The sequence below is a fragment of the Centroberyx affinis genome, unplaced genomic scaffold (assembly GCF_046629955.1).
Source record: "Centroberyx affinis isolate AG114_WGS23_722 - 3 ecotype Tasmania unplaced genomic scaffold, CSIRO-AGI_Caff_v1 ptg000393l_1, whole genome shotgun sequence".
NCBI classification, from domain to species: Eukaryota; Metazoa; Chordata; class Actinopteri; order Beryciformes; family Berycidae; genus Centroberyx; species Centroberyx affinis.
Window position 1 is genome coordinate 19,043 of NW_027279061.1, and position 28,000 is coordinate 47,042.

At 44.6% G+C, this 28,000-nt stretch overlaps 2 protein-coding genes across 3 annotated transcripts; both read left to right on the top strand.

The window, feature by feature from the left end:
• The first annotated feature begins 347 nt into the window (after positions 1-347).
• On the top strand, positions 348-12,493 carry LOC139641651 (X-linked retinitis pigmentosa GTPase regulator-like). The gene is given in 16 exon segments (XM_071516164.1): positions 348-378; positions 782-845; positions 847-902; positions 1,021-1,113; positions 1,357-1,419; positions 1,528-1,686; positions 1,826-1,975; positions 2,215-2,373; positions 2,734-2,889; positions 3,354-3,478; positions 3,621-3,833; positions 4,410-4,492; positions 4,685-4,799; positions 8,345-8,569; positions 9,647-12,124; positions 12,431-12,493. Coding segments are annotated over 16 exon segments (4,233 nt in total).
• Positions 12,494-15,052: 2,559 nt separating this feature from the next.
• srpx (sushi-repeat containing protein X-linked) lies at positions 15,053-27,952 on the top strand. Of its 2 annotated transcripts, XM_071516184.1 has the most exons (10): positions 15,053-15,115; positions 20,987-21,043; positions 22,661-22,849; positions 23,565-23,741; positions 24,654-24,780; positions 24,960-25,081; positions 25,282-25,461; positions 25,990-26,123; positions 26,910-27,031; positions 27,130-27,952. In XM_071516184.1, the coding sequence occupies exons 1-10, from the start codon at positions 15,055-15,057 to the stop codon at positions 27,311-27,313; spliced, it is 1,353 nt and encodes a 450-aa protein (XP_071372285.1). In that variant the 5' UTR covers positions 15,053-15,054; the 3' UTR covers positions 27,314-27,952. The 2 variants fall into 2 exon arrangements, with proteins under 2 accessions (XP_071372285.1, XP_071372286.1); XM_071516185.1 differs by lacking the exon at positions 20,987-21,043 and having other exon boundaries at positions 15,073-15,115.
• The last annotated feature ends 48 nt before the right edge of the window (positions 27,953-28,000 follow it).

Below are 28,000 nucleotides of genomic sequence, written 5' to 3' on the forward strand. Positions count from 1 at the left end.
CTTTCGCAGGTGTGCGTTTCCATAGTGTTTTACAACGGCTTCGAACGTCTTCAGCCAATCAGAACAGAGGAACTATCCCTTTAGAAACTTTATTTCTGTTTGTGTGGCGTGTCAGGGCACGTCTCGAAGCCCATCACGGCAGTAGCACGCTGTTTTGCTCACGAAATTGCCTATATTTATACCAATATTATTAATTATACTGTTATTTATTATAACATTATTACCACGGACTGTGTTGGCAGAAGGATATTATGCCTCTTCCGGTTCAGCCCCTCTGACGTTTCATTCATTCACCTGACACCGGTAGACGGTGAGATGCGAGGTGTGAGAGGGATAACGGACTGGAGATGACAGGACAGACCGATGTTGACATACCTGGTGAGAGTATTTTCTACATGTAAATTATGTGGCATAGCCCTCTGCTTATCCGTGGTTCTTACCTGCCCAATGTACTCAAGTATCAATTAGAGCGGCCTCTATGTGTGTGTGTGTGTGTGTGTGTGTGTGTGTGTGTGTGTGTGTGTGTGTGTGTGTGTGTGTGCGTGTGTGTGTGTGTGTGTGTGTGTGTGGTAAACCTGTTGCTATTTCTGGCTTGCTGCTGCTACTTAAATGGCTAGAGATCTGACAGCAGGTTGGGATTTAGCCGGCAGTAGTTAAGAGAACATTAGTCAGACTGTGTTGCCATTTAGTCATTTGAACATTTAGTTAGTGGGCATTAATCTTACAATTGTCATAATAAATTATTCCGGCTTTCTAAAATGAATCATACGTTTCTCATCAGAAACTGGAGCCATCTTCACATTTGGAAAGAGCAGTTTTGCTGACAATGTGCCTAGTAAATTCTGGGAATGACCATCCAGCGCACATATCATGTGGAGGAGAGCACACTGCTGTCATCACAGGTGGACACCCTGTCTCTATGTTAATGATGAATACATACTGTTCAGTCATGCATATTAATGTGTATTTCTCCTGTAAGTAAACCTTCCAGGTCTCTAATAATTCTTGCTGTGTCTGCAGGCAATGGTAAGCTGCTCATGTTTGGTAGGAATAGTTGGGGTCAACTGGGACTGGGGGTAAAGCCCACTACCAACAAACCTACATCTGTCAAAGGTCAGTTACTATACACCTGGGTGGGAGAAACATTTATTTAAGTATTTTATTTTATTTTATTTTTTAAAATCTTTTATGCTGTGTTGTAATAATGATTATTACTTATTACCCACCTCTTACCCTGCTCTATCTACTGCTACCTTTTTTTCTTATGTCTTCTGCTTCTTGTTTTTAAATAAAATAAATAATTAAAATAAAATAAATGGTTTTAGTGCTAATAATAGTTTGTTTTTTCTCTTTCAGCCTTGAAGTCTGAGAAGGTGAAGCTTGCAGCTTGTGGGAGAGATCACACAATCGTCTGCACATGTAAGATGAAGAACAAATATTTGGTTTCTCCTTGACAAATGTTTCTATGAAAGGAGGTAGTGGGAGTTGTTTGTTTCTGTGTTTCATTCAGCTTTTGCATCTTTCCAGGGCGGGGGAGTGTGTATGGAGCTGGCAGTAACCAGGAGGGGCAGCTTGGTTTGGGTCATTGCAGCGACACTACATCCTTTCACCTGCTGCCCCCCTTCTGTGAGCATGCACCGATCAAAATGCTTTCTGCAGGATGCAACACCTCAGCTGCCTTAACAGGTTAGAACGGTGACAAGCAGTGATAGATAGTCAGGATCTAGTTCTGGACAAATTCCCAAACTGCGTGTGTGTGTGTGCACTTATGATTGTGTGTGTGTGACATTTGTTTTCCACCGTCTCTGTTTGTATGTGTTGGTAGAGGATGGGAGGCTGTTCATGTGGGGAGATAACTCAGTGGGTCAGATTGGATTGGGGGACGAGGGATTTGCACCCGAACCCAGAGAGGTGAACGTGGGGCAAGCAGTGTCATGGATGTCCTGTGGGTACCACCACTCAGCATTTGTCACAGGTACAACGCAACAAAACACAGCACAACACAACACAACACAACACAACACAACACAACACAACACAACACAACACAACTCAACACAAGAGACACTCATACTTCAGTGAATCATTTCATCCTGGTGTAAACCTTTCATGATGCACATAATCCTGAAAAGCGTTTGCTGACAAAGTATCAATCTTTTGAATACCGTTAACTCAATTGATTATGCTTGCTGTGTTGTCTTGGGCTTGTCCCAGTCGATGGAGACCTCTACACATTTGGCGAGAGCGGAAATGGAAGGCTTGGTCTCTACCCAGAGCAACTGGCCAATCACAGAGTCCCTCAGCGGGTGCAGGGCATTCTGGGTCGTGTCATCCAGGTGTCCTGTGGCGGGGAGCACACTGTGGCACTCACAGGTATCATGCAGAGAGACTGTTGGTTAACAAATTAAGAGCTTTGTCCCAAAATGAGACAGCCACCATTTGAAAACAGTGACACCTTTACTTACTAAATGACCACTAGCACAAACTTAAAAACATGTTTTGGTATTTTTTTAAAGGATAGTATGTAAGTTAAGTCCTTTGTTGATAAGTTGATGACATTTTAAAGACTGGACTGTTTCAGAAATTAATGTGAGTGAATGTGAACTTCATATAATTAGTTTATTCAAAACGAATGTAAAGCATTTCGTAAGTGAACTCTGAATTTTCACCTTGTGAACACTGCAACCTCTATTTTCCCCTGTCTGTTACTCTTCTGTGTGTTTTCTGTGCCAGAGGAGGACGTGTACACGTTTGGCAGGGGTCAGTACGGTCAGCTGGGCCATGGGACATTTCTGTTTGAGGCTGATCTGCCAAAACCAGTGGAGCACTTTTGTAACGGCATCATCAGCCACATCACATGTGGAGAGAGCCACACTGCTGTGATCACAAGTACGCTTTAGATTAAGAAATACATACAGTACTATTTTGGCCCAATGAAAAAATCGATTAAGATTACTGTAGTCATAATGATATATTGTGTTCAGCTTGGTTTTCCCTGCCCTGGCTGTTCAACTTTTTGGTTTTCCACATGATTTTCTGACCACATAAGTGAAAATATCAAATATCCAAAATCCCCAAATCCCAAAATGTCATGGAAAACTGTATTCTATCCTTGCAGAAGACTTGTGAATTAATTACAATAATGTCTTTATTTATATTGCATATGTATTTTTAGAAGATGTTGAAACACCCCTCCCCATTGGAAACACTGCTACGTTTCCACCCCAGCCAGTCAGGGAAAACCCCAATGTACAGCACTATGCAACAGTTACAAGGCCATCACACCTGATAAGTGCAGCAGTAAAGTAAACATACCCTTCAACCTTATATAATGTATTTGTCCTCCTCCACAGACAGCGGGCTGCTCTACACTTTTGGTGATGGCCGCCATGGGAAGCTGGGGTTAGGGGAGGAGAACTTCATCAACCAGTTCAGCCCAACTCTCTGCACACGCTTCCTCAAGTACAGCATTCAATTAGTGAGTGAATGCAGTGCAAGTGCTGTACACCGTATGTGTGAAAGTAAATGAGCGAATGAAGAAGCAAACCTCCAATCAAAAAAGTAAGAAAACAAAATACATTAACATGGTGAACTGAATCCAGGTGTGCCTTTGTGTTCAGGTGACCTGCGGTGGGGATCACATGCTGGTCCTGGCCACACCAAGACCTCCAGAGAGCGGAGGAGAAGTGATGGAGAAGGACAGCAACATCACAGAGGACCTTTTGGAGCTGACTTACACAGAAATACTCTTGCGGGACGCTCCCATCGCTCCCAGCACACCAGCCGCACCCCCGCTCTTGTCCCTCTCTGCTCGAGCCCGCCGCAGAGAAAAGGTGAAGAGCTACACATTAGTGCTCATATTCCTGACATTACCAGATGCTTACAAGTAAAAAACGTATTTAACTGTAATTGTGGTCAGCTGTGGTCATGATTTAAAGTCCCCATGAAATGAACTCCCATTACTTTAACAGAGTATCTTTCATGGTGACCTCATGCTGCACTAGTAGGCGTAAATATACATTTCTAACCAATAAAACCATCAGATGTTTCAACAGTCTCGCCCCTCCGCACCCCTCCCATCACATAAAATTGCCTTTCTCTCCCTGACCCATTGAATGACCCCCTGACTTTTGAATGATCCCTCACTGCGTTATGTCCCGCCCCAACATCCAAATCAAGGAAGTAACGATGCCATTTCATGGGGTCTTTAATTTCAGCAAAGTTTCTAGTTTCAGTCATGGATAATTGTAGGCTAGTCACTCTTTACTTCCAGTAGGGAGCAGTGTTCCCCCATATTGCTGCTGTGTAGCAGTGCCACTAGCTGACTGGTTGGGGGAGCTCCATAGCTGTACTGTACTGCCACTCTTATTCAGTAAAGTTTTGCTGTTTTTTTTGCCTCTGTGATTCAGGAAAGTTCTGTGGAGCAGTTTGGAGAAATGTTTCAGAACCTCCCGCCTCTACATTCTGGCTTCCTTAACACCTCTTTGCCAACGTCCAGAAATATCCAAAACTCTAAAAGGTCGTCAAAGGATGTTACTACCCCTTCATCATCCCCCAAACCACAATCAAAAGCAACTCCAAGCCCACCGCTCTCCCCAAAACCTCTATCCAAATCCACACAGAGTCCAATGTTATCCCCTAAGTGCACAAGCCCCGTCCCTTCCTACCCCTCTCCAATCCCGAGATCCCCGTTTCAGAGTAAAGCCTCCACTCCAGCCTCTTCTAAATCTAAATCCAAAGAGTTGTCTTCTCCCTTCCTGTCCCCTAAGTCCACACCTCAACGCAGCCCCAGCACCCCAGTGACCCCAAGGACAAATGCCAAAAAAACACTGTACCCAAAGGCAGCAGCCAGAAAGGCCTTAAGCAGCAGAACATCACCTCAGCTCTGGCCTGAGGAGTCCCCCGGCCCCACCGGCCCCATCAGCCATGTCTCCGATAAACATCCGAGAGAGGAAGAACAGAATTACATCGTGGAACATCCTGCCTCGCCACAAACAGGTATTTTCAACCTACAATTTTAGCAGCTTACTGGAATCTCTAGCTGAGCTGAAGTTTACCTTGCAATCCCATGACTGAAAATATAGAGATGCTACTTCGGTGAATCCTGATTTAGCAATGTCTTGTCTGTCATGTTTTTTTATTTCAGAGGTTGAATCCCTTCCAAAACAAAAGGTCATTGAAGATGTGGAGGAAAATATCTCTGAGAAAGGAGTCGACTATGACATTTTGATAAATATGGTGAGAACAGTGATTTTTAATAGCTGTTTGCAGTGTGCTTTGTCTTTGATGGGGTAGAGAAATACAGTAATTGTCCATATATTGCGTCACTGCAGTACATTATTTTGCTCTTCAGGCTCCCTGGTTTTGGTCTAGATTAAGTGCACTCCAGGGCAGGAAGCAGCAACGCTGAAGGCTCACTGACTTTTCCAGGAAAATGTGCATAGCTCAGCATGCAAGTGTGTGTATGTGTGTGTAGGCACATGTGTGTGTATGTGTATGTGTTTGTGGAGACATTTTCCACTTGGTGCAACACTGAGGCGAAATGTTGAACCATCAATTTTAATTCAACTTGGTCTTTTGGTCTCTGCAGTTTTGTCCCACATTCACTTGTTTTTCCAAGAAAGTATGTAATAAATCTCCTCAAAACAGACCCAGAGATTAGGATTGCTCCTGCCAATAAACAAATGTGTTGGAGCTCAACCCTCACACACACGCAATCATGCACACACACACACACACACACACACACACACACACACACACACACATAAACAAACACAGACAAACACACGCCAATGTGTTCCAATGCGTTGGAAAAGTTGGCAGGAATGTTGCCACATTTCATCAGTGTTTCCATAGCCAGTGATGAAGCAAGCTGTGAAGGAGTCTCCTGCGTTGTTCTGTGTCACAGTGCAGCAGTGTGGAGCCCAGTATCTCCTTCTTGGCTAAGCTGTAGTGTTAAATACAGGCTTCTATGCGTGTTTGTTTGTGTGTGTGTGTGCATGTGTGTCTGTGTGCTCACACAGGTGCAGCCATGAATGTGTTTTAGAGAGAATAATTCACTGAATATTTCTAGAGAGGTACGCTACGTGATGGATTATGAAATAAATCAATGTGTTACATTCTAATGAATGTGCATGTGTTAATGAATTTGCTTTAAAATACCTTGTGGTGGTATAAAGCTTGTTGTGACAGTGATTAAAACAGGCTGCTTTTAAATCACACCTCACTGACCCCCAATTAACCACATTATGTTTTCCTCCAGCGCAGATGGAAATATAAAGGATTTATCTTCTTTTCTTCATCGTCACCATGGTTCTCTCTCCTCCCACCAACATCTGCTTTTAAGCCTGTGATGACATTTGTTATGTACTGTATGCCCACCATGCAGACATGTGCTGTGAATACAGTGATATTGTTGTTCTAACAGTTAAATCTGCTTCTACTGAAAAACCCCCCCATCATTTTACCACGTCAAAATAATTTTAGAGATTTGTTTCAAAATATACAAGAATGGGCCAAAATGTATTTTGCAAATGGCATTTATTCTAAATACATATTGGACACTGGAAATACATGTTCTTCTTATGCACTGTTGACAACATACTGTACTGTATATCTACAACTACAGTCAAAATATATTCGGGCCACATTTTGAATTAATGTCATCTACATGTTTGTATATTTTGAAACATAACACCTTAAACTCATTTTTGCTACAGTTGCTGCAGTGAATATGGTGCAAAACACATTCACACACCCGTATCAAATAATGTGAAGTCATGGACAAAATTTGCACATCCGCAAATCAGTATGTGAATTCATGCAATGAGAGTTGCACACCTGTAGAATATTTTCTCACAAATACATTTTTTTTCTTGGATATTTTTCTAGCACAAACACAAGTCAATCACTACAACTGCTTGAATCTGCCGCTATGAGTCTCAAATGCTGTTTTTTGCTCACAAATGACAAGTTCCACGCGCTCTCACTTTTGCACCACATATCTCAGTGAAATGTGGATTTGATGATTTGTGCACCTGTAGGCGTAGTGGCCAAGTCACGTGACACCATCGGGCCCAAAAAGACTTTTTCCCATAGAGATACATGGGAAAAGAAACGCCTGTAAAACTCCAGGATTTTTTTCAAAATGGAGTCTTTGAATTATCAATTTTTAAATCATTGGGTTAATTTTTCTTTGGAAGCCACCAAGAGCCGTATAAAGCTGTATTTTCTGGAGCTCCGTGAACGCGCCTCCAGGCCACGGGAACGCTCTGTGCGCATTCACTGCTTTACTTCCACTGTTGACAAGCTATACAGCTAGCTGATTGTTAGCAGAGGCTGTTAGCTGTATGTGATCAAACTAGTAGCCTAGACGTGCGTTCACGGAGCTCCAGAAAATACAGCTTTATACGGCTCTTGGTGGCTTCCAAAGAAAAATTAACCCAATGATTTAAAAATTGATAATACAAAGACTCCATTTTGACTTTGTGCAATACCCAGAAAAATTTTCCCGGAGTTTTACAGCCGTTTCTTCTCTACGGAGCCCCTAAAGTCCCGAAAGGAGATATTTTTTTATTTTGTGCGCACAAGATAAAAAAATATCATCTTGTGCACACAAGATAATTAACTTGTGCGCACAAGATAAAAAAATATCTCTTTTCGGGACTTTAGGGGCTCCACACTTTTCCCATGTATCTCTATGGGACAAAGTCTTTTTGGGCCCCATGGCGTCACGTGACTTGCAATGCCGAGCTTGGCCACGCCTACAGGTGCAAAAGTGAGAGCGCGCGGAACTTGTCATTTGTGAGCGAAAAAACAGCATTTGAGACTCGTAGCGGCAGATTGAAGCAGTTGTAGTGATTGACTTGTGTTTGTGCTAGAAAAATATCCAAGAAAAAAAATGTTTTTGTGAGAAAATATTCTACAGGTGTGATACACACGTGTGACTATTTTCTACAACTACAATAATTGCTCCAATAATACCTTCATAGAAATGTATGTGAAATGCATTTTTTACTGTTATTGTATCTTGTATTACTGAGCAAGAAACCACATCCTTAAATTAGTAGGCACACATACAATGTATAAATTAATATATGAAGTCAGTCTGAGACTGTTAAAAGCTGAAGTCTGCTGGTTTGCTTGTATGAGATAATGTGTGTGTGTGTGTGTGTGTGTCTGTGCTGTTAGGGACAGCAAAATCGCTGCCTGTTCCTCAGTTTACTTTCCCTTTATATCACACTGTATTGTCCGGCCTATGACCTTTTTTCCTGTGCATTCCCTTGGTATTATTTTCATGTCCATTTCTCTGAATCCCTATTTTCTGTCTGACTCTTTCTAGGAAAAGAAAAAAAAGGGTAGAGCTCTTAGGAAAACTGCAGAAGAGGCAGAACCAGTCCAGTCCAAAGGGAAGACAGAGTTAACTGCTCACAAGGCCTTACCCACAGAGCTCCTGAGAGGCTCCAGCTCGCTCTCCTTAAAGAGTGAAGTCTCTCCACTAAAGAGCGCCAAGAGTCTGAAGAACTCCCAAGTCGCATCTAAAGGCAAGGAGAACATTACCAAGCAGGTTAAGCCCACTAAAATCAAAACTCAAGCTGGCAAACAAGCTCAAAGGGAGCTCTCTCATGTACCTGGCACAACAAAACATGATAAAAGCAGGTTGTCCGAATCTAACCGAAGAACTCCAAAACCTGGCCGGAAGACACTGACTGAGGCGCAGCAGAAACTGACTGAAATGAAGGAAAGCGCTGTGAGAAAAGGAAATTTTAAAGAAAGTAACATAAACAAAGAGCCTGTAACAGTCAGTTCTTATATGGATAAAGACTTGAAAGGGATAGCAGGCACACCAAAAAAGGAGAAAACTCAAGCATCAAATGTGGAAGTGAAAAGTCAACCTGTGGACAAAATATCCGCTGGGGTCAAGGACACTGAAGGAAGTGAAGTGGCCAGCGCATCTGGCCAAACTAAAAGTTCGACATCCATAGAAAATGTTACAGAGGAAGTCCAAAGTAAAATCACTGAAATCAAATCTACCAGAGTCAAATCAACTCCAACAAAAGATCTGCATAAACCGCAGGGGGTTAAATCTACACCAGTCAAAAAGGTAAAAAGTGGATCAAAACAAACCATCACCACACCTATTAAGGTTAAAAGCGGTAAACCTGCAGGTATGAAATCTACGCCTGTGAAGGTTAAAGGGAAGTCACAAGAAGCCAAATCCACTCCAGTCAAAGTTCAGAGTAAGCCTGCAGCGTTTACTCCAGTTAAAGGTAGAAGCAAAGGAAAGGATGTAGAAAATGAGTTAAGCTCTGCCAAGACTACCACTCAAAAAATGAAAGGTAAACCTGTAGACCAGCAGAAGATACTTGAAGTTGGTAGCACTGGACTAAAGGGAAACAAGGAGGCAAACGAATCTGAAAATAAAATGACGGCAAAAGGAAAGCCAGAGCCAGCAGAATGGGAAGAAAGCACAGTTAAAAGTGAAGCTGAACACAATGAAACAGCGAGCACACCCGCAAAAATCAGAGATCTAGACATTGAAGATAATATGAAGGCCACTCCGAGGAAGGCGAGAAGCAAGCCGATTGAAGTTTCCAGCCAAAATAAACCCATTGAATTGATGAGCGACCCCTCTTCCTCACAGAGCCCCAGGAAAACACGGGTGATTTCAGTCAGTGAACCTGCTGAGAAAGATCTGCTTGTTTCTGCGGGAGACAAACTGAAGCTCTCAGGAGAGGATACTCAGCGCCTGACTGAAGATAATAAACCAAAATGGGGGGAAATTCTCAGTGATGCAGCCTCTCTTCTTCCGGCCGTGGGGATGGCAGCTGCGGCCATGGGGGTCCTGAGTGAGGCGGTGACAAGTGTGAAGGATTTCCAGTCTGACAGTGACACGGCGGCGACCCCCACACCGCCCAAGAGATCCGGTCGAGCTGAGCGCTTCAGAAAGCAGAGCGCAATCACGAAGCCTTCCCTCTCCTCGGCCTCCTCGCATTCGTTTTTGACTCATGCCGCTCAGGAGACGTCAGAACAAGAAGCAGAGAGGAGGGACATCTCCCAGCAGGCTGCAGTGAGCGATAGGTCAAGAGGTCAGGCAGAGGTGGATGAGGATGAGAGAAGCAGAGATCAAAGTTCACAGATAGAGGATGAAGAGGTTTCACAAACGGAGGGGAAGAACAGCGGCACAGACGTGGAGAGTTCCCAACAAGAACATGGAGAAGAGGAGGATGAAGATGACAAAGTTAGCAAGGTTTCAGATGAGGACGTGGGAGAAGAGGATGAGGAGGACGAGGGTGGAGGAACAGAGAATGAGGAGGATGAAGGAGGGGGAACAGAGAATGAGGAGGATGAAGGAGGGGGAACAGAGAATGAGGAGGAGAAGGAAGAGGGAGAGAGTGGAACTAGCGTGGGGGACAAAGAGGAGGAGGAGGAAGAGAGAAGTGAAGGGAGTGATGAGATAGAAGCTGAAGAAAACAGCGATTCTGGGAGCGGTGGGGAGGGTGAGGAAGAGGACAACAAGTCAACTGAGGGGGAAGAAGGTGAGGAGGAAACAGACTCAAGCGATGAGGGAGAAGACGAGAGTCGCGAGAAGAGTGACGACAGCGACGCTGAGGCAAGTGTTGAGGGGGAGGAAGAAGAGGGAGAAGAAAAGGCTGAAGAAAGCAGTGAGGGAACAGGCGAAGGAGGGAGTGACTCCGAGGTGAGTGAAGCGGGAGAGGAGGAGGAGGAGGAAGGGGGGAGTGAGGAAGACTCCAGTGAAGGAGATAATAAAGAGGAAGAGGAAGAAAGCAGAGTGAGCGATGATGACGAAAATGAAAGTGGTACAGAATCGGGTAGCAAGAGCGAAGAATCAGAAGCGGAGGAGGACGGTGAAGGAAGTGACGCAGCAGAGTCGGAGTCTGCAAACAGTGACGAGAGTGAAGAAGAAGAAAACGAGGAGGAGGAGGGGGAGAGCGGAGCAGAGGAGGAAGGAGAGGATGAAGATTCCACCGGAAGTGATGATGAGGAGAAGGAGTCAGAGGAAGATGAAGAGACAGATAAGAGTGAAGGAGAGGGAGAGGGTGATGATGAGAAAAAGGATGAAGAGAGTGGAGAGGATGAGGCAGCTGTGGAGGAAGAGGAAAATGAAGAGGAGGAGGAGGGGGAGGCTGATGAAGAGGAGGGAGAGCAAGATGAAAAAAGTGATAGAGAGGAGGAAGAAGAGGGTGAGGAAGAAGAGGGTGAGGGCCAGGCTTCATTAGAGGAGGAAGAAGTTGAGGAAGAGGCTGCAGATGAGGAAGAAGAGGGTGGTTTAGAGGCTGCAGATGAGGAAGGAGAGGATGATGAAGATGCTGCAGATGAGGAAGAAGACGGTGAGGAAGATGCTGCAGATGAGGAAGAAGAGGGTGATGAAGAGGCTGCAGATGAGGAAGAAGAGGGTGATGAAGAGGCTGCAGATGAGGAAGAAGAGGATGATGAAGAGGCTGCAGATGAGGAAGAAGAGGGTGATAAAGAGGCTGCAGATGAGGAGGAAGAGGAAGAGGCTGCAGATGAGGAAGAAGAGGGTGAGGAAGAGGCTGCAGGGGAGGAAGAAGAGGGTGAGGAAGAGGCAGTGGAGGAAGAAGAGGGTGAGGAAGAGGCTACAGATGAGGATGAGGAGGGTGAGGAAGAGGCTGCAGAGGAGGAAGGAGAGGAAGAGGAAACGGAAAGAAAGGTGAAAAGTATGAAGGATAATAAAGAGATAACGGTAGAGAGTGATGAGGAAGAGGAGGAGGAAGGGGACGAGGAAGAAGAGGGGGAGGAAGCAGATGAGGAAGAGGAGAATGAAACAAAAGCAGAAGAAACAGATGAGGGAGAGGGTGACATTAAGAAAGAGAGGGAAAGAGAGAGGGAAAATCAGAGAGAAGAGCCAAAAGAGGAAGGAATTGAAGGAGAGAAAAGAGACGAGGGAGATGATGATGAGAAAAATGAGGAAGAGGCTAAGGAGAAAGAAGATGGAGCCGAGGTAGAAGAGAACAAAGACCAGGAAGAGGAAGCAGAGGGCGAGGAGGGAGAAGATGAAGAGAATGAGGAAAAAGACAATGTGGCAAAGGCTGAACAAACTGAGAAGCTGGCTGAAGAGGAACAGGAGAGCGAGGAAGAGGTGGAAGAAGAAGAAGAAGAGGAGGAAGAGGAGAAAGAAAATGAAGGAAATCCCAAAGTGGAGGAAGAAGAGGAAGAGGAGGAGGGAGAAGAAGAGGGAGAAGGAGACGAAGAAGATGAGGAGGAGGAAGAAGAGGAGGAGGAGGAGGAAGAAGAAGAGGGAGAAGAAGAAGAGGAGGAAGAAGAGGTCAAAACAACACAAGCAAAAAGGAAGAAGGCACAGAAATTGCCACCTAAAGCAGCTCCTCCAGACAGCAGAGGGAGGCAACAGAGAGAAACCCCCAAACCGGCTCCCAGGACGAAGCAGAGGGCAGCGGGGGAGCAGCAGTTCTGGAACAATGTGCTGCCTCAGTACCTGGACCTGCAGTGAGGGACAGGCTCAGTCCCAACAACACACACACTGTCCTGTCACAGTGTCCTGTCAGTGTGTGCTGGAGTAAGACATTGGACCCTCAGTCTCTCTAGATGAAAGTGTCAGCTGAATGCCTAAAATGTAAATGTAAGTCAAACTAAAGAGTGACTTTAAGAAATACTGGCCCACAGTTACATTGCAGAACTTCAGTGAAGCTTTTGCTCCATTACTGTGTGTCATTTGAGATACACACAGAACAAGACTAGGTCAAAACGTAGTATATGGCTGGCCGTGCCACGTGCCACGGCCGACCAATGGTGTAACTAACTCCGCTGTAGACTGTTAATACACAGAATAATAGTCCATACATCATACTGATCTCCGTTCCAGTGCGCCCCGTCTCCTCTCTCCGCCGCTGTCGTCAGAAACAAGATGGCGGAGAAAACGAAACTTAAATTTCTGGCTCTGTGATCCTATGATGTACCATGTGCCATGGCCGACCAATGGTGTAACTTGATTACTCACTCAGTCAGTCAGTCAGTCAGTCAGTGAGTGACAGACATTTGCGTTTATAGGGCTGTTGCGGTCCAGCCAAAAATAAAGAACCATATATGGCTCTTTGGGATATTAAAAGGTTTGTAATTCTTAGTTATTGGATGGTGGGCGGTGGCAATTCCTCCATAGTATATATTGTGCAATTGCAAATGAGGCTATACATGGGCAGATAAACAAAAACACAATGTAGCTGTCTATGCAAAGGAGTGCAGAAACAGTTCTTCAAAGAACCTTGGTCTGAAAGGTTCTTTGAGGAACCAGAAATGGTTCTATGGCTGAAGAACCATTTTCAGTTCCAGTTTGCACCTTTATTTTTCTGTGTAGTTTCTCTCACCCTCTTGACTATTGTTAGGTTTGATGTAAAAGTCTTATTTAAGTATATTTGATTTATGCCTATTTATAATACCAGTTGTGTATTTTGTTCTCCATGTTCTCTTAAATGTATTTTGCACTTGTAACGCTGAGTGTGTGCCTTGTTTCTCCATAGATGGTGTTGAATGTTGTTTTCTATTGATGTATGTATCATCACCTCGGAGGCAGGCAGTGTAGAATTGTACAGCAGTTACGTTTAGCAGCAGTCAGACAGTTTTTCAAATTGTAGCCCATTATACATTAAAATCAAGACACGCTGTCTGTGTGCTATGTAATAAAATATTCACTACCTTTATGGTGGAGTGCCTGCAGTAATTACATGCGAGTGCACTGTATGTCTGGGTAGGAGGGAGTTTCCTTAGCTGGAAAAATATCCTTTAAAATGCTGAAACCTAAAGGCAGTTCTTCAATAGCCTATGCACATGAATAGAACACCAACTAAGTGTAAGTCCACATAAACAACAGTTAAACAGGGCAAAACAAAACCCAGAGACAGACTTGATCCATAAATCCAAAACCATCGGCTGTAACTGCCACATCAAAGTGGGACCGAGCCTGCAGACCCAGGTGAGCAAAGGTAGAGCTGGTGAACTGTTCCCTCATTTGACCCGAGACGGACATTTTCTGCCCAAGCAGGCCTCACGGTTGGATGCACCCTCATGAATAATTACAGATCAGGAGAGCCGCTCGCGGGGGCCCGGTTCACCACACGCCCTCCTTTCCTGTCTCCTGTAAAGACAAGGAGCTCTTCAACACCTTCATGTGCAGACTCGCCCCCTCAGACTGCAGAGTGGGCTGCAGCTCAGCCTTATGCTGTGGAGGAGAAAATTAAACAGTGATTAGTCCTTCACCAGCCCTGTACTTTCACTCAATGCTCCCACTATGTGTGTGTGTATGTGTGTATGTATGTGTGTGTCAAGCCAAAATATTTTGCAGCTTGTAGAAAATCCATAATAATAACATAGATTAAAAAAAATACAATAAATTACAATATGGTTACTAAACTTATCACAAACACACTGAAGATCCCTATATTATACTATTATCACTATATTATAGTGGGGGTTTTTTGGTGTTGGGGCGTGTGTGTGTCTGTGTCTGTTTGTGTGTGTGTGTGTGTGTGTGTGTGTGAGAGAGAGAGAGAGAGGGAGAGAGTAGCTAGATATAATGGCATGACCAGGGATGTAGTGGAGGCAAAACCCACCTAAACTCAGTTTTACCCTCCTTTTTATTTGCAAAATGGAATTTACCCTCCTTTTAGGCTGAAGATGAATCTTAATGACATAAACCCATAGCATATATCATAGCAAGTATATGAGGATGTGGAATCTTATAGGAAAAAGCATGTTTTTGTTTTGTTTACATTGCCTTGTGATGATAACCGACTAGAGGTCACAGTTTATCCTCATTTTTATTTTCCCCTAGGGCTACATTTCTGTGTACATCAAAAGGGTATAGGCGTATAGCAAAATGAGTAAAAAAAAATATCTCTACTACTGTATCTGCCGTGCCCCATGCCGGCCGGGCCTCACTCTATTAGGAAAATCCTGCCTTGTTTCTGGAGCAAGAGGCGGGCCTTTGGAAAGCAGGAATGCGCTGGAAGTTTTCCTGCAGGCTGCCTTCATATGTTGAAGAGCGTCCCGCGCCTGAATATGGACATGTGGCCGCTGGTACTGGTGTTTGTCCACCTCTGCTTCTGCTCAGGGTATGAAGGTAGGACTGGCAAAGGCCCAATTTCACCTCTTTGACATATTTAACCCTACTGACACCAGAATGGTCAAACAATCTAATAGTTTATTTTCATCTGTAAGTACAAAATTGAAATATCACTGTTTATAGGCTGGACATAGATGAACCGCTTTGATCGCGTCGTAGGTGAAAATGTTTGTCTTTTACATGCTTTTAAGGTTTCTTATCTGCACCGCTGGGTTTTGGTGAACCGCATTTGTGTTTACGTGGAGGGGGAGGACAGCGGGGGGAGTGCAGTGTGCATCTGGGGGACGTTTCTCTGCACGGAGCGCTCAGCCAGTGCCGTTAATGAAAACCTAATAGCTGCAAACCAGTGTGGCCAGCAAGTTTGAAACGCTAGCTTAGTTCTTTTTACTACAAATGAGGGCAATTTTTCACTTTTTTTTATTTGCCTTTCCCCCACTTTTTATTGCTTTGCTAAATTTACTGAGAGGGGAATTCTCATCAGCTTTATGAATTAAACAACGGGAGAGAGTTTCACATCTGCATGTTTGTGAATGTTGGTCAGGCTGAAACTATTTACAGTACTTGGCTGATGAGTTTCTATGTCTTGGTGCTGAGTAAACACTGAAGGGAAATACTCTCTCTCTCTCTCTCTCTCTCTCTCTCTGTCCCACATCACATACACACACGCCACGCTGAAAACCATCAGCACTAACATCCAACACAGGAAACATTCACATACAGGCTATCCAGATGGATGGACTCAAACAGAGCAGGGACTGTAGCCTGCGGTGAAACACACAGCCTGGACAGTAATGAGAAGCTGAAATGACTTCAAAGCTCAGATAGGGCTGGGATAAAGTATAGATGCAAGAGTTTATATGTGTGTGCGTGTGTGTGTGTGTGTGTGTGTGTGTGTGTGTGAGTGAGAGAGAGTGTGTGTGTGTGCGCACGTAAGTGTGCAAGTTCAATCATATATATGTCCTGCAGAGTGGGGCTCACCACTGATGTATGATCATACAGGCTGAAACATGAACACAAGCTGCTGGGCAGATTTACACTGACAGGGTAAACACAGCTTGTCAAACTGACACTCAGGACGCTGGTGTGTGTGCATGTGTGTGTGTGTGTGTGTGTGTGTGTGCATTTATGAGCAGTTTATTTTACAAGGCTGTGTTTGTGTTTGTTTTGGGGGTCAGTTAGCCCATTATCAGCTGTGTGTGCATGCCTACAGATGTGGCTGGTAGTGCAACAGAATGAAATGCTTGGTGTGTGTGTGTGTGTGTCACTGTCATTTGATAAGAAAGTTTATGAAAAGAACTGGTGTTGCAGTTTTGAGGTGGTTCACAGCAGCCCTCTTTTTCAAAATGGGAATCTTTGGGATGACGTTTTCATGCTTGCTCTGTGTTCTACTTTGCTTCTCACATTCAAACCCATCTACAGTAAAAGCCAGCTCATATTTTCCATGATGTCTTGTACTGATGTGGGTCTAGGGCAGATAGGTCCTCCTGCCGCTGTGATGTAACCCAGGGAAATGCCAGTAAAGAACCATCACTGGAGAACGGTTACTCTAATTGTGCAGTTGCATTGTGTCTCTGCCAGAGAGAGGGAAACAAAAACTCATGAGCAGGAGTTGGTGCCTGAGGCTCAGAGACGGTTGATTAAGTATGGAGCGGTAGGCATGCTTGTATGAAACCGGATAGAAATCATTTAAAAAATGTTTCAAAAAGAATGATGTAATTATAGGATGTTGAACTGAGAGAGCGAGAAAGAGAAGTGACAGACACTTTATTTTTTTGGCTCAGTGTCTTCTATGCCGTGTGAGAACTGCCTGTAGCGATAGTCCAACATTTATTCGTAATAAGCTTCTGTATGGTGACAGTTCCTATTACAGGCCTGCAGAGAAAAGCTAATTGGACTATCAGGCTCTGTAACTTAAAGGTTATTCTCTCGCTGAGGTTTGTCAGAAAGGCAAAGCTGCTCTCCTGCCTGCTCTATAAACATTTTGATGTCTTTCTCTCCGAGGAACTCTTTGAAATGGGGAAAGAACAAGGAGAATGAGATGTTGAAAGGAGATCCCACCTCAGCCTGTTGACAGATTTATTTGAGATGCATGTGAATGAAATACAGCTAACGCTCTCTTCCCGTATCCATTTGGATTGGTATAGCCTGGATCTGGCACAGGTTTCACTGCAGTAAAAAGGTGAAAGCAATAAGGAGGAGATCAAAGAAGTCTCCATCCTGTCAGCTTTCTTTTTCCAGACTCTATGGAAGATAAAATGTTACAACCCCTTGTCTGTTGTGGATTGTAAACTGAAAGCCTTCAAGTGTATCATTGCAGGAATGTGTATGTATGTATTGAAGCTAATAAAGAAATTGGACACAAAATACTGGAAAGTGCATCCACACTATACATCTGCTCTAATAGTAATATTAGAGGAGAGAAGGCAGGCTACACTGTAAGTGCAGCTTCTCCATTTTCACAGTGATGGATGATCTATTTTTTCCTTGAAACCCCAGGCAACACAGGTATTGCACACTGTGCTCCAGATTTCTGATGCAGAATACACCCCACACCATAAAATCTTATTAAGATATACCGAAGGGACATGGTTTAAGCGTTTCCCCGCAAGAAAGGTAAAATTAGAACAAGTTTGGAGAGAGATAATATATTCAAAACATCTAACTCTGACTCCAAGATGAAGTATAAATAATATATTTTATGAAATGCTGAACAAAGTTTTTTCCGGCAAGACCGTTTGCCCCAAGTGAGTAAAACAGATAAATACTTCTAGAAACTAGATTTTTCTGTTATTGGAATATATTCCTTCCACATAACATTTCTTGACTTTCCATTCCTCTATGATAGAAAAGAGGACTTGAGAGAGTTTTGACAAAAAATCCCAAATGGTTGTATATTGAACTTCTTTGAAGTTTGGAGCATAAAAGTCTAGGGGAGTAAATCAATTTTATGTATAGTGACAATCTCCTGTCTGTCGGTGGCTTGAACTTGGCTTGACTCGACCCGACGGACAAGTCCGTCAGGTCGAGAGGGGAGATGTTTGAGAGGGGAGATTAGGTGTCAAACAGTGCAGACTTTCTCTGCTGCATGTAACTTCCTCTAACAGGAGTTGAGTGAAGCAGCCCGCCCGCCTCCATCTCTGGGGAAATATGGTGTGCTATCCGTCCTGGGCTTGTCTGCTGGGTATCCAGGCACACCCAGAAAACTGTTGTGTCCACGACGAAATACTTGGGCTATCACCTAGACTCAAAGCTCAGTGGGGACACTCATATTGAAGAGACAGTAAAGAAAGCCTCCAAGCGGCTACATTTCCTCACCATTTGGCCAGAAATGGACTACCTGCAGATGACCTAGTCATGGTCTACACTATACTCACATAAGGCCATGTCTTGAATATGGTGCAGTGCTCTTGGTGGGATGCACTAAGAAACAACAAGCAGAGTTGGAGCGAGTTGAAACACTTGCCTCTAAAATTATTAGAAGAAGGGCTGGTATCACCTCACAAGTACCACCTTCACTTCAAAATAGGAGGGAGGGGGCTGCTGTGAATTTGATAAGGGACATGCAGAAACCACAACATCCCCTGGATGATCTGCTGCCACCAACGTGAGGCAGCTGTACTGCCAGAACATTAAGAAACCAAGACAAACTGGCGGAGTTCAGGGCCAAAACAAACTGACTGAAAAATTCAATTAGGCTAATTAATCAAGCATCTTAAAACTGTGTAGGAAGTAACTATTTAAATGTATTTACTTATTTATGTTTTTGTTTTTTATCACTTTGAACAGCTCTTACATTGTCATGTTTTAAAATATACTCTGAGCTCCACTTATTCCTAGCGGTCTTGTACGTAAACATATTTCTATTTTTTTTTACCTTGTCTTGTTTTATGTGTACAAAAGTTTCCTTTTTATGTCCATGTTTTATGATCTTAGTGTTACTGATGTCACATTCTGCGGCTTTTTCAGTATACCCTACTGCAAGCATGAATTAATAAAGTCAAGAGTAGAGGAATTAAGGGATTGGGATAAGAGCAGCTGATAAAGTGGGCTGGTTAGTGACTGTGTGAGTGTGTGCGTGTCTGTGGGAGAGAGAGAGAGAGTGTGTGAGAGATTGTGGGGAGGTGTTGTTTGAGAGGGGAGCTAGGCTAATTAGGTGTCAAACAGTGCAGACCTTCTCTGCTGCCTGTAGCTTCCTCTAACAGGAGTTGAGTGAAGCAGCCCGCCCGCCTGCCTGCCTGCCTCCGTCTCTGGGGAAATATGGCGTGCTATCCGTCCTGGGCTCGTCTGCTGGGTATCCAGGCACACCCAGAAAACTGCCTGGGATTGTGGTGTTAAAATAAAACTGAACTGAAACATAAGGATGCTGAGATGTGATGGAGGATGTGAATCTATTGTTTGTTACTAGTATACAAGTCTGCACCATTCGTGATCACGTTGAGGACAGCGGATGCTCAGGAATCAATGCTCTGCTATTTGACAAAAGGTGAAGCCCTGCTGTGCGGTGCTGTTTGCTTGGTTACCACAGCAGATACAGGGGGTGTTATATTATTAACACCCACTGCTATGAATGTCCTCTAGGTTGTTACAGAGCTGATCAATATGCTGTAAGCAACATTCTCACGCACGCACACACACACACTCCCTCGCACATACCTGTAATTAGTTTTCCATACCTTCCTCTGCTCCCTCCATTAAGACTGTCTTGAGTACCAGAGTCTAAAGTTTTCCCCTTAGACAGCTGAATCTGACTCACTGAGTACGTGGGCTTGCTCAGTAGAAACCACGCTGTGTGATCTGACTGCTAAAACCTCAGCGCTTGTTGTGTGTATCGACAGTATGTTTTTTCTTTTGATGACTCGCGGCATTTGGTCTAGACAGCTTTTATCTCGTTTTATTATTTATTTGATGAGGAGTGCGGAGGGAGACGCGCTCACCCCTCGGTGACGCACTGTATCGGCTCCACTGACCAACATGTGGCTGATATATGAAGCCGGGAGCTTGTGGCCGCTTTGGAGGGTGGAACACTTCTCTCTTGTGTCCATCATGGATCCTGAACAGAGGACACATTCACACCGGGGTTCATAACATCCTGGGGCCAAGGTTAAACAACACCCCCCCCCCCCAACCCTCCTCCTCCTCCTCCCCTTTAACCCCTTCTTCGCCAATTTCCTCATTCCTCTCCGTTTTAACACTTCCTGACCTGCTGTATCTCCCCCATCCCTTCCTCTGCCTTAAAATAATCCTCCTTGCTCATCACAATTCCCCTCGCGCTTGTCTTTTATCAGAACCACTCCACTCTCTCCTCTAGCAGACTTGCATTATGGCCACTACTCAGAAACATTTCAATTCTCCTTAAAATCTACCTCGGAAGCTACTGTTTTGTAGTTTAAATATCTCTGTCAGTGTTTTGATGTTCTGAGTGATTTGGTATTTTGCTGTTAAAGGTGCTGCCTGCTTAGAAAAAGGTCAAATCAGTCAATGTGGATGCTAATCTAGAGTAAGTATGAGCTATGGTGATCACACAGCACCACTGAACAGAAGTGGTGGTAACTACAAGAGACCACTGCATTGAACAAAGTGAATCTTTGTATTTAAGAGATTCATTTTTTCAAAGCAGCTGGAAATAAAGGATCTTTTGAGGTTTATCCTCAGCATGTGTCCTGTCCAAGAGATCCTTTACAGATTACCTCATGTGGTTTATGTTGGATGAGAAGTTTAGCAAAGCCTGATCTTGTTTTGTGTTGTTTTGCAGTAAAAGCCTGCAGGACAGCCCAACACAATAGTTTCAAACATTGCTAAACATCTTGAACGCAGCCTTGCTCTTTTCTTGCTTATTAGTTGCTTTTCCTCCTCTTCTCTTTTTCCCAGGGTCGGGACAGTACGCCTATGGAGATGATGAAGACTGGTATTCTCGTAGATATAAAGGTGACCCCCCCTCCCCCAACCTCCCCACCACCCCACCCCCACCCCACACACACACACACACACACACACACACACACACACAGAGTGATCGGATCATAAATGCACTGTGAAAATTTACTCGACTTTCGCAAGGCAAGATTCTCTTTCATTTTAGGGAGAACCTCTACTGAGATTAAAACAAATGTGTTTTCTTTCATTTTTATGCAGATCAAGGTGTCCTGACCCCATACAAAATGCAGCTCTACCAGAGTTTACTAAGTTCCTCCAGTCACAAGGTGGCATAAGGCAATGCCTCAGTCAGCGTTACCAACTGACACAATTACGTAAAAGTAGCTTCTAGCTTTAAATTCGGGGTCAGTTAGACACGGAACATTATCCTCCAGGCCAAACCAAACTCTCCCCTTGTGTAAAAGCTCAAATGTAGTATTATTTTCTCTTACTCAGCGGTTGTGGAGATTTTGCCAACACACACACACACATGCAGAGAGAGAGAAAGAGAGAGAGGGAGAGGGAGAGAGAGAGAGGGAGGTCCGCTATGTTATGAATACTCATCACCATTCCAACTGGAGATTAGCCTAAGCTGGTGTGTGTTCTGCTCTGCATGTGTGTGTGTGTGTGTGTGTGTGTGTGTGTGTGTGTGTGTGTGTGTGTGTGTGTGGGTGGGTGTGCCTGTGTGTGTGTATGTGTAGGTCCACAGGGGTGAGTGTTTGTCCCAAGCCAGCGGGAAATAGACTGCAGATTTTATTTCCCTGAATTGGAATACGAACCTTGTGGCCCCTCAAACTTGGCATCAAAGAAGGAATTTTTACGCAAGCGTTGTAGAGATGGGCAGAGGTATCCAACGTGGGAGGAGGAAAGCTGGAGGCAAAGTCAGTGTTTTGATGGATCTTCATCCCTCATGGTTAGGGCTATATTGTTCAAAAATAACGCTGATATGTCCTTGGTTAATCTAATCACCCACATGATTTGGGGCTCATATGATGCCACTAGATCTGAAGAGATGAACAGACAAAAGCTTCCAGAGATGGAAATGGATTCAGGGATAGTGCAATAAAGAGAGAGCTGATATATTAAATCAGCTCCCTCTAAGTAGAGTGATAAGTGGCAATAAAGAGCCGCACTCCGCAGACTCACTCACTCTCTCTACTGTGTTCTCTATCACACACTTACACACACACACACATTCAGAACCTCAAGTGCTCTCTACACATCATTATCTGTCCTTACCCTCATGCAAGACTTTTCTTTTTGCCTCATGAGACACTGTGGGATATGGCAAGTTGCAGATAAGGTAATGACAAATCCATCGTATCTGTCTGTACTCAGAGGATGGGTGGGTTTTCACATTTCCCATCTTATAAAGTCTGTCTTTTAAGATCTTTGGGTAAGTACTTTTGACAGAGGCTGCTGTGACTGTAAAACTATCTGCTAGAGCCCACGCTTATTGTTGAATACAGTTGTTAACAACATTTGTTCTCTCCCTCTTTGTGTAGTGGAGCTTCAAAAGATGTGCCATGAACAGATAACAGCATTTCCTTTAATAGAAATTGCACTTATCAGGTGTGAGCTGTTTTTCCTTATCCCGTTTGAAAGATGCAATTCTCCCTCCATTTTTAGGGACCCCGTGGTGCGCTCCCATTAAGGTGAAGCATGGTGACGTGAGCTGCCGCACCCCCAGAGGGGAGCACTACAAGAACGTCATGGGGGCGCGCTGTAAGATCCGCTGTAAGAGGGGGTACGAGGCCGAGAGCACAGAGGTGGTGTGTATGGCCAGCAAACACTGGTCCGCTAACTACGCCTGCCGAGGTGAGAGCTAACACACCTGAGCACACACACACACACACACACACACACACACACACACACACACACACACACACACACACTATACATAATCTGTTGTCATTGTATACAGTGCATATATGCACACACGCATGCACACATGCACACTAGGGTGCAACTGATATGGGTTTTTGAAGGCGGATATTTTTTAATTGAAGCTGCCAGTACCTGTTATTCAGGTTTTTTAAATGAATGAATTACAAGTATTCTGTGTTTCCCCCAGAATTTTATTCCTGTCATGGTGGAAAAGCCTCTTCAGAAACAGCATTTAGACCATAGGACATTAAAACTCTCCATTGAAACCCAGGATAATAATACTACCACTACTACTACTACTACTACTAATAATAAGAAGAAGAAGAAGAATGATAATAATAAACATATTCCTACATAGATGGAAACCAATTAAGAGTACATTAGAATCAATTCAGGTTAAGGGCTCCCTATAGATAACCAGTGTAATATTGATCAGTTATACAATAAATATGTGATCAAACAACCTTGTCATATCCATCATATTGGTAGACGACACTGACTGCACTATATCCAATTTTTAATAACATGCCAATATTGGCCTCATATATGTGGCAAACGGATACCTAAGCTTACTACACACATTAACACTGAATGAAGGAACGCTGTTTAGTTGCTCAGAGTAACAGTGTGCTCCCTCTGACAGAGATCCGCTGTCCCAAGCTGGACATGCCTGTTAACGGCGGCTACAAGTGTTCGGACGGCTCCTACTTCAGCTCTCGCTGCGAGTTCTTCTGCTCCCCTGGATACACTCTGAAGGGACCGAAGACGGCCACCTGCCAGCACAACAAGCTCTGGAGTGCTGGAGACAGCACCTGCGTTGGTAAGGCTGTGTGTGTTTGTACATGAGTGTTTTATGTGTCTTTATACGCACGTGCTTGTGCATAATTTCGACTCCCACTCTGTTATCAAGCCAGAGGAATGCAGCCTGCAGCTCGCTCTTCAGACCGTAGGAATACTAAACGATGAACCAGAATCCTTTTGCCTCTGAATCCTAGCCCACTGCATGAGATAATGCCCGGGCTGCACTGTGGAAACCTGCCGTGCAATAAATTGATTTAATTAAGAACTTTAAATAAGACCTTTAAATAGGTTTAGTATCCTCATGGCTGCAGTGCTGGCCAAAGCTTGAGACACCAAGCCAGCTTCAGAGACTGCTGGATGAGAGCCTGCTATGAAGCTAATCTCTCTTACAAGACTATATAATTAACTTGGTAATTGTACAAGACAGACCTGCAGACACACAACTCTCACTCACACACACACACACACACAGACAAAAATACAGCTTGTTTCTCATCACCAGGAAGTGATAAAAGCCTTTGACGTCTTTGCAGCCTTTAGTTTTCTATTCTGAAAATTGGAGTCTGTGCATGAAAATGACGCTATTTTGCAGGGGAAAGCTGAGGTATAATGACTGCACTTATGTAATCATATGCGTGGCTGAATAGTCCTGCAGCCTTGATAAAGGTGGATAATCATAGCGTTTGCGTGCGCTTGCACAGACTCATTCAGATCTCGCTCCGCCGCAGCCATCACGTCCTTGCTGGAGTACTATATTGTTTGTGGCATGCCATTGATTCCCCCTAACTTTCTGTGAGGCAGCTTCTCAAGGTTGTTTCAGCTCTATGTCACTACAGAGCAAAGATTCACTTTACTTTTTTGATCTCTCTCTCTCTCTCTCTCCCTCTCACTCTCACTCTCTCTCTCTCTCTCCCTCTCACTCTCTCTCTAGATATTGATGCTCCAGTGATCAAGTGTCCTAATCTGAAGGATAAGTGGGCAGAACCAGGGAAGCTGACAGCCAGAGTGACTTGGGACACTCCAGAGGGCGTAGACACTGCAGATGGCATCCTTACAGAGTCAGTCTGACCTTTCAACCTTTCACCTCTCACCTTCTACCCCCTCTTTATACCAGACTTTTCCCCCTCCATTTTGCTTCAGTACACTGTGTTTTTATCCTGTGATCTGGACAAGCTGTCATTCTACTCTGAACAGGGAGATCACAGTGTGAGACTGAGACTGAGACTGTCTTTTGCAGTGTGATCCTGAAAGGGAAACCTTCAAAATCAGACTTCCCAGAGGGGCTCCATAAGATGTCCTACACTGTGTTCGACCGCGCCGGGAACAAAGGGTCCTGCCGCTTCTCTGTCAGAGTGCGAGGTGGGAGAAGGAGTCTTTTTGATATGCCCATCAAATGTTTCTGTGGCCTTGTGTTGTGTAGCTTGTTTTAGGACACTTCAGCAGGGCAGATGCCTGCCAACACAGGAGCTTGAACCTGGTTCCTCTGATTGAAGGCCAGTCTCTCTACTCTCATACTCCCTAACGTTTTGTCTGGTATGATTTGCTCTTGCTCTGGGCAGTGCGCCGCTGCAGCCCCCTGTTTCCTGCAGACAACGGCTACATGAAGTGTGACAGTGACGGAGACAACTATGGCGCCACATGCGAGTTCACGTGTACCGGCGGCTTCGAGCTCCAGGGCAGCGCTGCCAGGGTGTGCCAGTCCACACTCACCTGGTCCGGCACAGACACAAACTGCGCGCGTATGTACTGCATGCAGATGGACACACACACACACACACATATACACACACAGACATTACATTCTGTCCCTCATGTACCCTTTGCTAAACCGGTTCCATGTGAGTGGTTCAGCGGAGGTGAAAATGGGAATGTCTGCTTTCATAGCGCGCTGTCCATTGATTAGAAACGTCCAGCTGATCAATACTGGATGCCCCTCCATCGACCGTCTGCATCTGTGAGACGTGAATGAGTGGATCGCTGTCTGATGGGAGTGTTTTGCAGCTCCCATCTTATACAACACGCCCTCAGCACTTATCCTCAATATTGCGTTTTTACTGTTTTTCTGGGATGTGTTTTACTGTCGAAGGTGGACCAGCGCATTATTTGATTCCATCTGCTGAACAGCCTGAGAATGAAATCATGCAGCGCCACACTGTACGTCGTGTTGTTGTGCTGTTGTGTGGTGATTAAATCTTGTTTCAGCAGCCGGGCCTGTTGTATGTCATGTCTTGTCGTATCACTTTATTTTACGCTCCACGTTGTCACAGCCATGAACATTAACGTGGGCGTGCGTACGGCCGCGGCGCTGCTGGACCAGTTCTATGAGAAACGACGGCTCCTCATCATCTCCGCCCCCACAGCTGCCAATCATAACTACCGCTTCCAGATGACCAACTTACAGGTGAGACGTGACTCGCAGGGAAAGAAAGAGGTGTGGGTGTGGAGACTGAGAGCGAGGGGAGGAGAGGAATGAAGCAACTGATGGAAGTTAATGCCTATGAGATGCATTTGTCCTTCACTTCAGTGCAGTGATTTTGTGTGTGCTCTCCATTGTTGCATGCAAGGAGGTACTGCTTTGTGTGTGTGTGTGTGTGTGTGTGTGTGTGTGTTTGTGTTTGTGTTTGTGTGCTGGGTTTTCTCTGTTGCCCATCTGCTTGATTTGGACAAAGAGAGAGAGAGAACGAAAGCGAGAGGGGCGGGGTGCAGCATTTCAGCTCCTGATGAACAGAAAATGTCACGGCAATGAATAAACGATGCTGACACCCACTCTGATAAGGCTATTCTGGGGCTGGATGTTTCCCCGGCTCGTCAGAAACCATTAAGTCAGAGCTGTCTTTAAAAGGCCTGACCTTTCAAAGTGACTGGGTGATATGCTGAGAGACAAGCCCGAGCTAAATTGCACTCAGCAGGTGAAACACCTAAAAGTGATGGGCCTTGGGATCTGTTTGGTTGCTTGGTTATCAAGAGTTATTCTTGCTCTCCATCTGACTGGGTGTTGGTGTCAGTTGCCAACTTTGTCCAAAAGGGTTTTATATCCTCTCTAATATGGGCTGCGCTCAATTTACTTTTGCCTGGATAGGAATCAATAGCAAAGCTATAAAATGGCAAACCAGGCCAATATGCTTCAATTTCACTCCTCTCTCTCTCTCTCTCTCTCTCTCTCTCTCTCTCTCTGCTGTGGGAACAGCATGCCCAGTGTGGATTGGACCTGAGGCATGTGACAGTGATAGAGCTGGTTGGGACTTACCCAGCACAGATTGGTCGTATTCGACACAGGCTTCTCCCTCCAGGGCTGGCCCTGCAACTCAGGTACTCACTCTCACACACACACACACACACACACACACATTCATAACTTCCAGCCCCTCACCTCACCTGCGTACTGAGCTGATGTGTGTATCACCCAGGTTACTGCTCCAGATTTCACAAAGGTCCTACAACATGGTGCTGATAGACAAGCAGGGCACGGACAAGCAACGCTACACCTTCCCCATTACATCGGCCGAAATATTCACCACCATTGACACCTTCCCCATCCGCAAGGACGAGATGGTGCTGCAGCAGGAGGCGGGGCAGACCTGTCAATCATAAAAGGCCGTGGTCTGTTATCGTACTTCCCTGTACCGTCACCCATCTTGTGCCAGACCGCACCGTGAAACTTTCCTACTCAGTCACAGCAGACAGTACTATCTATAATCTTCTGTTTCAGTCAGAGACCTGTCAAACCATCCACACTCCTACCTGAACTCATGGCTCATTTAGTCTTGTTTTAGTCTTGTATCCGGTAGCTGTGTGTGTGTGTGTGTGTGTGTGTGTGTGTGTGTGCGCGTGTGTATCTGCCATAATAGGAAGGGGATGTCAGTCATGGTGCTGGTCTGATACAGAATGAGGCAAAAAGATTTATTGAATCCAAAGAGATCACTAAAGAGAATGGGTCATACATTACAATCATATTGATTCCTGTGTCTTGTCTATCTGTATGGTTTTTTATTATTATTTTCAAAACAGAAATGTGTTTCACTATTTTGTACAAAAACATTCTTTTTATGTATGAAACTGGAAAAACTTTCAGCTGTCTAAATATTTATGTCTCACTTTTCTAATAGCGATGTATTCAGACACTCTTTGGAATATGTGCATATGTGCAGTGCAGAGACAGTGATGCCGGTCTGTCAGTGCGCTGTACATCTATACGTCTGAATTTACATGACATGACATTAAAAAACATCTCTCAAGACTATCACAGCGGACGTGATCTTTCATGTGTGAATGTCAGTG